This window comes from Lepidochelys kempii, chromosome 3, assembly GCF_965140265.1.
Source record: "Lepidochelys kempii isolate rLepKem1 chromosome 3, rLepKem1.hap2, whole genome shotgun sequence".
NCBI lineage: Eukaryota > Metazoa > Chordata > Testudines > Cheloniidae > Lepidochelys > Lepidochelys kempii.
The window spans coordinates 170,024,215-170,036,827 of NC_133258.1; the positions used below are offsets into that span (position 1 = coordinate 170,024,215).

Sequence of the window (12,613 nt, forward strand, 5' to 3'; positions counted from 1 at the left end):
ATTAAATGTTTAGTTAATTTTATAACATCTGGGCAAATAGCTTTTGCCATGATCATCTTAAAAAGTTTTTGCCCATGATGGCTGGAGTATTTCATACATGTGCTTAATTGCTTTTTTTTTAGTTAGTTTACCATGTTGGATTGGTGATGAGCTTTTACCTAGACCACCTTTTTTTTTTTTTTTGGTAGGGTGTGAAACCAGATTTTAAAAACCTGGTAAATTGTGCCCTACAGACAGTTAAGTAAAGTGATATCCTCTGCTTTTCTTAATTTTTAAGAAAATATTTGAAGCTCTAGAAACTAGCCTTTTTATATTGCTTCATATCGCAGGTGGCAATTCCCATTTATTTGAGCATATGTGCTCAAAATATAGTCTTTGAGTAAATATAATAGCACAATAACTGCCAACTATATCCAAGACCATTTTTTCTTGTTTTTTTGTGTTTTGAAAACATTTTTGTGAAAAAAGTGTTCACATCGGTAATTGAAAGGACTCATAGCATTTTCGACTGCATCATAGGATCAAATTAATCAGGAAACATCAACTGGGTCTACAAAGTTTCAAATACTAATATATATCTGACACAGTCCCCTCTGGTAGACATCTAGAAAACGTACCCATTTTGCACTGACCCTATGGCACAATTTGAAATTGGCAGATATGCCCTTTGTGGCTCATGTGCCTTGCCTATCCTTCAGGCTAAGGGTTTATTTTAAGAAGTGCTCACGTAAGAGTATCTTATACATCTGTGCATAAGGCAACATCCTCTAACAATAGGCATTTAAGAGAAACCTAATTCTTCAGAAGTGAATAACAGTCTTCTGGAGGTTAGCATCTAGTGATTAGAGGATGGGACTAGAGATTGGGAGTTCTGGGTCTTATCCTAGCTGTGCTGCTGAGTGACCTTAAGTCACTCAGGTCAACATTTTCAAACTTGTGTGCCTAAAGTTAAAACTATATCCAGGAATATTTTTAAGAAATGGTCTAAATAAAGTGGGAACTGTGGGTGACCAGCATCTCTGAAAATCAGTTCAACTTCATTTAGCTGTTTGATTTTAGGAATCAAAGTTTGAAAATGTTAACCTTTGTGCCTCATTTTCCCCCTTTTGCAAAGTAATTCCTTACCTCCCACTGTATATATAAGCATTATGGAATGCTACTAAACGTTGGCCAAAGTTTCCAAACTTAGGTGCTTGATGTTGCTCCTAATCTATATATTTAGACACATAAATAGCAATGGCCTAATTTTCCAAGATGCCAAGCGCCAATAAATCCCGTGCGTGCTCAATACCTTTGAAAATCAGTCCCAGCTTTAGCAGGGTACTTATGCCCACTTCACATGGCATATATCAACATCAGAGTGGCTCTTGATTCAGTCTTTAGATCAGCACTTTGGTTCGCACAGAAAGGATTTGGTGTTCCAGATATTCTGCTGAATCTGGTGCACGATCTTCATACCAGTACCAGTAAAAGTGTACATAGGTCCACAGCTTTTGCCATGTTTCTGCACAACCTCAATTGTGCAGCAGGAATGCATTCTTTCCCCAGTTCTGTTCTGTTGAGCTGTCAATTGGATATTTGGATTTGCTGTTCAACATGTCAGAAACAAGGTTAGTCAAGAAGTGTTCACCAACCCAAACTATACTGATGATGCTGCCCTGCTTTTGGAGAAGTCAGAAAATTTCAGCTCCACCCACTAAGAGGCCACACACACACTACAGGATTGAATGTCTCGTGGCAGAAGACCAAGATCCAGAACCTTGGAGCTGGGCCACCAGAACCCACAGTGCAAGTGGGATCAAATACTGTGGAGAGCATTGATGAGTTCATTTACTTAGGCATCAAGCAGAATTCAAACAGATGCAGCAAACCAGATGTTCTTCAAGAATAGGTCTCGCCACCTCCTGCATGAAGTCCATGCCTCACTTATGGATGAAAAACCATCTTTGCGGTGAGACAGAGTTTGGGATCTGTCAGACCTGTGTGCTACCTGTATTGCCATATGGGTCAGAAACCTGGACCCTCTTACAGGCAGACTTGGAGCCGCAGAGACATTTAATGTGCACTGTCAGCACCAAATCCTGTGCATAAAGTGGTATGACTATGCGAAATGTCATAATCTCCGTGGTTTGGCCTTCTTTCAGTCACTCGTTATATTTGAAAGTGGCATTGCATGCTCTTTGGCCATGTCGGACAAAAACACCCCACCACACTGGGTTCTCAAATTCTATATCAATGTACAAAGGGGTGCATGCCCTGACCCTACCTGGCACCAGCCACAGTGCTGCTCCAGAGATCTGTGGATTCATAGGATTGAGCCTGGCCTGTGAACTTCGCTACACAGTGTCTAGTGTAGCACCGTCAACCGTGGCCACGTTGGCTAGCTCAATGGTCATTGGTAGGCTTATGCATGTTTCATTATTTGGTTATGCAGGTTCCTAACTTTAAGTGGAACTACTCATGTATTAAAGTTAGGCACATGCTTCAATAACTTACTGAACTGGAGCCTAAATGTGGACTTTGAAGCCTTACTTTAAGCAGCCCTTTTTTGAAAATCTCAGCACCAATTCTGAACATTTTAACCATTATTATTATTACGTATTACTGTTGTCTCCCTAATTTAGTAAATTAGACAACATTGCACATTCAAAAGTTATGAACTATAGCTGCTAAAGTTAATGTATAAAATAATCATACTACTATTTTTTGGTGAATTCTTAGTCTCTTCTGTTTGAAGAAGGCAATGCAGACACAGTTGGAAATTGAGAATTCTCCTCTTTTCTGCTTTCACTGTGCCTTTTTACCTATCCAGTCCTATTCATCCTACGTTCACCAGGATCTTAGGAGGTAGATCCTTCGCTTGGAGCACCTATTGATTTAATTTCAAAATAGATCATAATTGATACATAGAGAGTTTTAGGTGAGCCTTTAGTGGGAGTGTCGTGCTCCAGAGACTTTACCATAATTGATTCACTTATTTTGGTCCTCATAAGACTACAGACAAGGATTCTTGAAGGGTCACATTTGCCAAAAGAACTTAATTCTTTACATCAGCTGATAACACGATAAATGCTTTCCCTCCCTAGTTCACAAAAGTAATTGTTAGAAGTTTCTCTTGCCCCTTTTGAGAAATGCTTTCCCTCAGATAGCAGCGAATTCAAAGAAATTTTAGAAGCAATCTCACAAAATAATCATACAGGTGAGCAGATCTTTGTTTTATCTTCTAGTTTTCTGTAAGAAAACACTACCACCTTTTGTTTGTAATACTCATTGGAACAGCCTCAAACATCCAATGCAATTTCTTATTGTACAGTGCCACGTAGTTCTTGTTCCAAAATGCAAAGTTTTGTGGAATCCAAACTGATAAAAAAAAAAAATGAGTGGCATTCATTATATTTTTTCGTGATTGTAGGTGTATATCAAATAAGTAGACAAATCAAAGCTCACGATGGCAGCGTGTTCACACTGTGTCAAATGAGGAATGGAATGCTGCTAACTGGAGGTGGGAAAGACAGAAAAATCATTCTGTGGGATCATGATCTGAACCCTGAAAGGGAAATAGAGGTAAGAGTGGAAGCACAACCCCTCACCCGTCCTCACTCCCCCATATTTAAGTGAAGATACTGTACATAAGGAAAAAATCAGTATTTCATAACCTTTTTGCATTATTTTTTGCTGTTTTCCATTTACAAATCCAGTAGTTCATTTAAAGAAAATTGTATAAATAAAAAATTATTAAGCCTCAATGTAGCTTTGTATTACCTATAAATGAGGTTCAGATACTAATCGGGAAAGGATGATGAGAAAATTTCCACTTTCTTCTTCTGTGAGCCCTTCTTGGCTAGATTTTACTCATCCCTTTAACAACAAAAATGTTATTTAGCACCACCCATCTTCCAGTATCCCCACAACAAAATTACCTCTTTGGAGAGAAAAATATGGTTCTGGTCAAAAGCAAAGTAACCAAGATGTAATCTCATCACATTTTCCTGTACGCTGTCAGATAGCGAACGCCCTTTACATTCGATAGATTGCTTACAGAATACACAAGAATATTCTGTACCTAAGAAATAATGATTGGTGTGAGGAGGTTGTTTTAACATCATAGTTACTGCTTGATCTGCTTGATCAAAATTATTTACTACCATTTCAAAGTATGGTATCTGTACACAATTTTGGTACATAGCAAATCCAAGCAAATTGTGATTACTTCTCTCAAATAAAAATGGCACTTTGTAGTATTTTAGAGCAGCTGTAACAGCCTGTCACTGGTACGCTATAGTGACAAAGGTACAAGGAATAGTTTATCCCTTTTACATATTCTTTATAATGATACTTTGAATTGTGTTTTCTATTTAACCAGTATCAACTTATCACAATGATGAATTCACAGCATTTTGGGAAACTAAATGTAGCAGTTAAGCAAATGAATCCCCACAATCTTTTTTTAAAGAACTGCCTTGAAGCTAATTAATAAGTGTATCTAATAGGTAAACACCAACTGAGAGAGAAATTTCTGTTACACTTGGTAAACAGTAATTTGAGCAATATTGATGATCATCTCCACATTCCCTTTTCTAATGTGCCATATACTCTATACATAGTAATTATTTTGGGATGAAAAATCTTGCCAGTACCCTGAATAAATAACTTTCATAGTGATAGTAATGTTACTTTTATGGCGGCTGTTCAGATTAATAATTAAACAGAAAAGGAGCACTCAGAATAGGACAACATATCGTAAAACAGAACAACATTGTGTAATACAGTTTAAACATACAGTAAATAAAAATTATTATAGGCCAAAGTAGTTGCTGACAGTTCATGAACATCCATGAAAAGTTAATAAAATAAGGATGCATTTGGTAGAAACGACACAATTTTTCTTTCAGATTTTCAGTGTGTAGTGTTTAAAAATGTAAACATCATATTCTGTGTGTATAATCCAGTGGTGGGCAACCTGCGGCCCGCTGGCCAAATGCATCCCATCAGGGTAATCTGATTGCAGGCCGCGAGACATTTTGCTGACATTGACCGTCCGCAGGCACTACCGTCCACCCCCACCCCCACCCCCTGAGTTCCCAGTGGCTGCAATTCTCTGTTCCCGGCCAATGGGAGCTGTGGAGAGTGGCGCCTACAGGCAAAGCGGCCACAGGGACATGCGGGCCTCAGGTTGCCCACCACTGGTATAATCTCTACCTACATGAAGTCTTCAGGAGCTACAGTAACATTTTCTAAAGCATCTACGTCACCTACGAGCCTAAGTCATTGGCTCCTAAGTCACTGGCTCCTAAGTCATTAAAGCCGTTTTGAAAATTTTACCACTCCTCTTTCTTATCACCATGTATTTTTAGACAAATAAATGAATATATGTTTTCTCCCTATCCTGGAAATAGCTTGTTTGAGTATGCTAGATTCTAATGGATCTTAACACTAATAGTTATTTTTTTTAAATTAAACCCTAACTTATTTATAACGTTATGACACTTATATACTAATACCCTGATTTTTTTCAAAGATGCTGAGCACTCTCAACTCCCATTGACTTTCTTGGGTATATGTGGGCATTGTGTGTCTCTGTATCTGACCATAAGGTGCCAGATGTATTACAAATGTCCAAAGGATGACCTTTTTTTAAAGAGGGATGTGTGTACATGAATAGATAGGCACACAATAATTTAAAAAGTGTGAAATAAGAATTAATCAGCCTTACATGTCTGTGTCAGGGCTGAACTAAACTATAAAGACCTATTTGCTCAGAAGATTTGCAAAAGCATAAATTACTGAGCTGTACCAGTTCACATTTAACTTTTTCCACATGTTGAGTTAACTGCCTTTATTTATCAAAGCAAAATGCACATTATGGCACTGATCCTGCAAACTGTTACTGAACTTTACTTAATTGTACACACATCAGTGAGATCAATGGGACTATCGACATGCATAAAGTTAAGCACCCACCTACGTGTTTTCGGGGATTGTATATATATATATTCTTGGGTGAGAAAGTGGGGAAACTCATCTTTACAGAATGACGTATATATCGTTTATTTGGGGTCAAGTCCTTGTGCATGTGCCTGACCTGAGTGGATAAATAGACTGGGTTTAGAGTGATTCTTGACATCAGTCAGGGTGGATGTGGAAGGCAGGAGGAAAGGGGGATGTCGTCTCTTTCAGCAAAATACAGCTCCTACAGCAGCCTCATGGGTAAATTTCAGATTAAGTAGAGTACATACAGGTAGTGAGCACCAGTTGAGACATATGTCTTTTCGAAAGCTGGTGGAAGACAATTGTCTTACAGTGCTCCATCGGCAAGTGAAGACACAGGGTATGTCTACGCTGCAGCTGGCAGGTGTTATACCCAATGTGGGTAAAGGTACACGTACTAGGTCTGCTCAAACTGCCTAAAAATAGCAGTGTGGCCGCAGCAGCACGGGCAGCAGTTTGGGCTAGCTGCCTGAGTACAAACCTGCCTGACCCCCTTGGTATGTACCTGGGTAGCTCAGCCAAACTGCTATTTGTAGGCATTTGTTTGAGCAGAGCTAGCTCATGTATGTCCACCTGAGCTGGGAATTACACCTCTCACATACTGTATAAATATACCATTAGGTGTGACTGCTGGACCCTCATACGGGGTATCATCAATCAATTACAATCCATATTCAATGGGGACCACATCCTGAAAAATCTTTCCTGAACCCTTTCTGGCCTTCAAACACCCCCCCCACCCCCGCCTCTCTCCGCACATCATCAGAAGTAAGCTCCCCACACACCAAGTCAAAGCAGCATCTGACACTGTCTGAACAATAGATGCAAAACCCGTAGACATTATCTCCACTGTTATCATGATCAAACACCTCCTCCCATGACACAAGTTTCAAGATCTATGGTCTACACATACCTCTCATGTGCGGTGTACCTCACCCAGTGCACTGATTGCCCCAGTAGCAACTATATGGGTGAAATCAGACAATCGCTATGCTCCCTTGAATGAATTCACACAGAAAAATGATGGAAGACAAAAACACCACATCACCTGTGGGTGATCACTCTATATCTGACCTCTCGGTCCTCATCCTCAAAGAAAACCTGCACAGCACTTTCAAAAGATGACCCTGGGACCTTAAATTCATAATATTGCCAGAAACTAAAAATTATGGACTAAATAGAGATACTGGAACTATGGCTTGTTACACCAATCTATAACCAACTTAAACCCTCTCCCCCTCCAACTTTTTTTGTCTTTTTCCCTCCAGATTGGAGAGATGTTAATGGCCACTTGACCTTGAATGCACCCTTGAAATATGTAAAAAGAAAAGGAGGACTTGTGGCACCTTAGAGACTAACCAATTTATTTCAGCATAAGCTTTCATGAGCTACAGCTCACTTCATCGGATGCATTCAGTGGAAAATACAGTGGGGAGATGTATATACATAGAGAACATGAAACAATGGGTGTTACCATACACACTGTAGCAAGAGAGTGATCACTTAAGGTGAGCTATTACCAGCAGGAGAGCAAGGGGGAAAAAAGCCTTTTGTAGTGATAATCAAGGTAGGCCATTTCCAGCAGTTGACAAGAACGTCTGAGGAACAGTATGGTAACACCCATTGTTTCATGTTCTCTTTGTATATAAATCTCCCCACTGTATTTTCCACTGAATGCATCCGATGAAGTGAGCTGTAGCTCACGAAAGCTTATGCTCAAATAAATTGGTTAGTCTCTAAGGTACCACAAGTACTCCTTTTTCTTTTTGCGGATACAGACTAACACGGCTGTTACTCTGAAACTTGAAATATGTGTTGTGCTAAACAATCTATTCCACCTTGTATTTTGCTGTGAGCTCTGAGTACATTTCCCAGATCAGATGAAGAGCTCTGTGTGGCTCGAAAGCTTCTCTCTCTCACCAAAGAGAAGTTGGTCCAATAAAAGATATTACCTCACCCACCTCATCTCTCTAATGTCCCCTCCACTAACATTCCCACACTTCCAGGTTTTGAAAGGGCGGAGTGAACCACCTCCTCTTTCTGGCTTCTTTGGTGCTGTTCCTTAAAGCAGACATTAATAGTTTCATTAAATGTTGTGGTCTCTGTGTTCCCAAACTTGTGTGCTGGCAGATCCTTTTCATTATTTCTAGTGAGAAAATGCATAAGTGTATGAAGTGGAACTGCAGTTAAGTTTGGGAGTGATCTGATTAGACTGTGTGAACTCAGCTGCTGAATGTGGTCAATATCCTGATGTCAGATAGGTTGGATTATTCCTTTTTAATTAGAAACTGCATCTCCTGTTGATTATTGTTTCATGAGACACTATAGTAATTGTGTCCTTCAAAGATGAAAATTGGTACGTGTTAAGATTTGCCTTTACAGAAATTTGTTTCCCTAGGTTCCTGATCAGTACGGGACAATCAGAGCAGTAGCAGAAGGAAAAGCAGATCAGTTTTTAGTTGGCACTTCACGAAACTTTATTTTGCGGGGAACGTTCAATGATGGTTTCCAAGTAGAGGTACAGGTGAGCACAATATTTTTTTTTTTACTGCAAATTCAAACTTCTCCTCTGGTATGTATTTTCTCTCAGGACCTAAATCAAGAGACTTTTTTTGCGGGGGGTGGGGGGTTTACTGGTTTATGTCTTGGAACTATAGTAAGTAAATAATGTGTTTCCTTTTCAGGGTCACACAGATGAGCTCTGGGGTCTGGCAACACATCCCTTCAAAGATTTGTTGTTAACATGTGCTCAAGATAGGCAAGTTTGTATGTGGAACTCTGTGGATCACACACTAGAATGGACCAGGCTGCTAGATGTACGTGAGCTTTCTTCTAATGGCATTGAGTTTAAAAATAACAGTCAGAGGGAAAGTACTTAAAATGTCTTTCAGAAGCATTTGAAATTAACCATATGTAGCTTGTCCTGCACAAACAGGCAAAATGTGGGAAACTGTAGCATTAAAATGGTTAGCTGGAAGGTGTCCTGCCTCTGCAAAATATAAATATTGGTTCAAGTAGCTCAGTAGTACCTAGCACCTTGGCTAATTTTAATAGTGAACTGTCAAGTGCTGTGAAAATTTAACTTGGGGACGTGTGTGTGGGAAACATCTCCCCCCAAAGCGTACACACTTACAGAAACTGGGAAGGTGGGAGTTTATATAATACTTGAATGATCAAAGCTGTGAATGATGTGTTTAACTGAGACTTTTCTTGTCCTGTCTTTTAACATTGCTTAAATATAAGGGAGGTTGTGAATATTAATACATTTGATATTAAGTCATATATCTACACCTGTCTCTTGCAGGAACCAGGGCACTGTGCTGATTTCCATCCAAGTGGAACAGTGGTAGCAATAGGAACACACTCGGGAAGGTAAATATATTTTGGTTTTGTTATGATGAGGGAAAGGAAGGGGGGATGATGTTCCTGAAGTGTAAAAGTGACCTGTAAAGGAATTTTAAATATTGTGTTTTAGGCCCTTTTTTCCTTCCTTCTTATGTGTGAAGCTGGCCATCTTGAAAGGTGGTGGTTAGGGTGGGGGAGAGGTTAAAGGTTTTTCAATTTTTTTAATTACTTTTGAAATATTTGGATTGTCAAGCCTGATATTTCCTAGCATTGAGAAGCAGTTTTTGGGAGGCGTGGAAGATGGGTGTTGTGAGCTGCCATACCTTATTTGAAAAGGTGAAATGTTGAAACTAAGACATCCTTTTCCCCTAATTTCAATTAGACATGGGAATGAATTGGTCACTAAAGAAAAAATATTAAACAACCCGCCTAAAAAATCTCTTCCTTCCGCATTTGCTCATCTTTCACTCTCTTGAGATGTCCTAATTTTATTCATTCTCCAGTAGTCATAGAATCTTCCAAGGAGTCAAGACTTGAATTTCTAAGTTTTTTTTTTTTAATTAAATTAAAAAAATTAAAAGGCAGAATCATCCACCCTCTCTTTTTTTTTGGAGTGGGGAAGGGGAGGTACCCTTTCAAAACTTCTTTATATATCCTAAAGAAGCAAAAGAGGGCAAAGACCTTTTTCCTTTCACTCCTACCCTTTGCAGATCACCTTAAACTAATTCATAAGACAAGTGAATTATAGTACCTTCTCCTCCTCCCAGCCACATACACTCCCTTCATATTGACCTGCAGAGGCCTCTATCCCTAGGAAAGGAGGCAGGCTTAGTGCATTGAACCTATCCAAAGAAAAGAGTGCTGCATTGCACATTATTGTAACAGTACAGAGAGTTAGCACAGTGAGGTAGTCCAGCCCTGTGTCTCAGTTCAGCTTCATCATAATATCCTTGCATCACTAAAGGCTAGAGAGGTCCTGATCAAAACTCTGGATTCAAACATTTCTCAGCTTTGGAGAAATTTGGCTCTAGATGCAAATCCAAACTCTCTCTGGCTCAAGGCAACCTCTGTAAAAGACCATAAGGCCTTGTCTTCTCTAGGGATTTTTGAGCTCAGAGAAAACACTCTTGCATCCAACAGTGTTTTTACCACTGTGTCATTTAGACCAGGTCTGAGCAGGATTAGACAACGTACTGGTAAAATAACATGACCTGTTTTTTTATTTAGTGTATGTCTATAGTACAGTTGCTACAGTGGGGCAGCTCTCGGGTAGACAGTTACAATAGCGCCACAAAGTGTTTTTCCGTCGCTGTAGAAAATCCACCCTCTCAAAAAACAGTAGCTAGCTGACAGAAGAATTCTTCTGTTAACCTAGCTGCATCGACAGTGAGGGTTAGGTCAACCTAACTACATTGCACAGGGCATGACATTTTTCACAGGTCTGAGCAATGTAGCTAGGTCAACTTAAGTTTTAGGTGTAGACCAGGCCGTAGTTCACTTGATTGCTGTCACGTCAGCAAAATTTTAAGTATTTAGGGCTTGGTCCTGAGAGGAACTGAGCATTTACAACTCCTATTGACTTCATTGAGAACTGTGGGCACTCAATACCTTTCCGAAACCCCCTCTAAGATCCTGATCCAATCCTTACTGAATGCAGTGGGAGCTCCGTCAGGCCATTAATCAGGAAAGAAACCTCTTGTAATTTCCGGACAAAGATATAATTCGTCTCCAGTTTGCTTGGTTTCCACTTCTTCCATGTGTTCTTACCTTTACCATCACTTTCTTGATATGGCTTTAAATTGACTCAGTACTTCTTCCTTAGTTTATTTAATAGAGCAGAAGGGCCGGATCACAGGGCAAGAACTGAGTTAAAAGAACGAGCCAGAGCAAACCTCCTGTACTAGTAATATTTGTGAAAGAGAGAGAGAGCGCCATTGCAACTCTTAGACATTCTTGAGGTTCACCTTAAACTTTGAACAAGAGTCAGAGTGGATGGTCAAGCTGTGTAGTTTGGTGTTCACTGATTTTTTTTTTAAAGTAGCCTTCCCTGGAGCTGGTCTTCCAGAAAATCACTTCCATTATAACATTACTTGGTCCTCTTGGTGTTAGCATCCTAATATCTGAAGAACAATATGAACTTTCTTCCTCTCCTCCTTTTGCCTTCCTCAGTCAGAGATGGTGCATTGTTATCAACCATGGCATATTGTCAGACTTCTGGGGTGGGTTTTCCCCTTCTCGTTTCCCATCAGTCAGTATTTCAGTATCTTTTCTCCATTCAGGCTGTCTCTATGTAGCCTGCTGCATGTGTTGTTACCTGCTACTTTAAATACTCTCTTCATGTCCAATCATAATTCTGTCCATCAGATTGTAGAAAATTGATTTTTTCATTGGTACCTCAGTTTTCTGCAACTGCAGAGCTGAAAAAGTACAGATCCTGGTGATAGGAAATCCTGCTGAAAAATATATTGTTAAGTAATGTACAGACTACCATTCCATAGTTTCTCAAGGGCTGGCAAAATTATTATTCAAGGGGAAATAAAGCACCAAGTTGCTATTCATGTCACTTTGAGCACTATTGATCTAACCATTCAAAAGCGCTGCTGAAAAAACAGATCGAGCTTTCTTTAGATGATCCAGACATCTTTGAAAGCTACCAATGACCTCATGAGAAAACTAAAAGGCAGAGAAGACCTACTGATCCAGATCCTCAGCTGAAGTACATAAGTGTAGCTTCACTGAAGTCAACAAAGCTACATTGATTTGCACCAGCTGAGGATCTGGCCGCTGTGTTTAGCTACAGGAAGCTTTATCTCTTTGCTAGTTCCTTGACAAAACTAGTAAGTTTTTATAGCCCATTACTAGACATTCATTGGCATATCTTGCATCAACCAGATCAGCATCAACCAGATAGTTTTATGGAAATATGCAAACATTATGGCAAAAGATAATGTCCATTCTTGAATGCTACCCATTCTCTGTATCTTACTTTATTTCTGTTGACTCATGATTTCACCAGTAATCCTGTGAGTCTACAGAGGTAAATTGCCAGCAATCATGTACTGTGCCATGGGTGCCCCGCCTGGTAGAATTAGTTTTAATTCTGGAGCTGTGGAGCTGTTCACCATCTTCTTTTCCCAAGAGCGGTATTTTGTTTTGTTTTCTTTTCCAACATAGAAAAAAACTTGTATCTGGAGAAAGGAAATTCTTTTCAAGTGTTTGGGGGCATGACCTAGAGATTAAAAATGCCACAGTATGTGCAAGGTGCTTCAATCAGTTCATA

General features: G+C 39.6%; 1 protein-coding gene across 6 annotated transcripts in view; it reads left to right on the forward strand.

The window, feature by feature from the left end:
* Positions 1-12,613, forward strand: part of EML4 (EMAP like 4) — a 257,731-nt gene that overhangs the window by 212,052 nt on the left and 33,066 nt on the right. For all 6 annotated transcript variants that reach the window (XM_073339049.1, XM_073339047.1, XM_073339048.1 and 3 more), the window contains 4 exons: positions 3,413-3,564; positions 8,387-8,512; positions 8,673-8,804; positions 9,293-9,360. In XM_073339049.1, the coding sequence (XP_073195150.1) occupies positions 3,413-3,564; positions 8,387-8,512; positions 8,673-8,804; positions 9,293-9,360 (478 nt within the window). The remainder of the gene's footprint in view (positions 1-3,412; positions 3,565-8,386; positions 8,513-8,672; positions 8,805-9,292; positions 9,361-12,613) is intronic.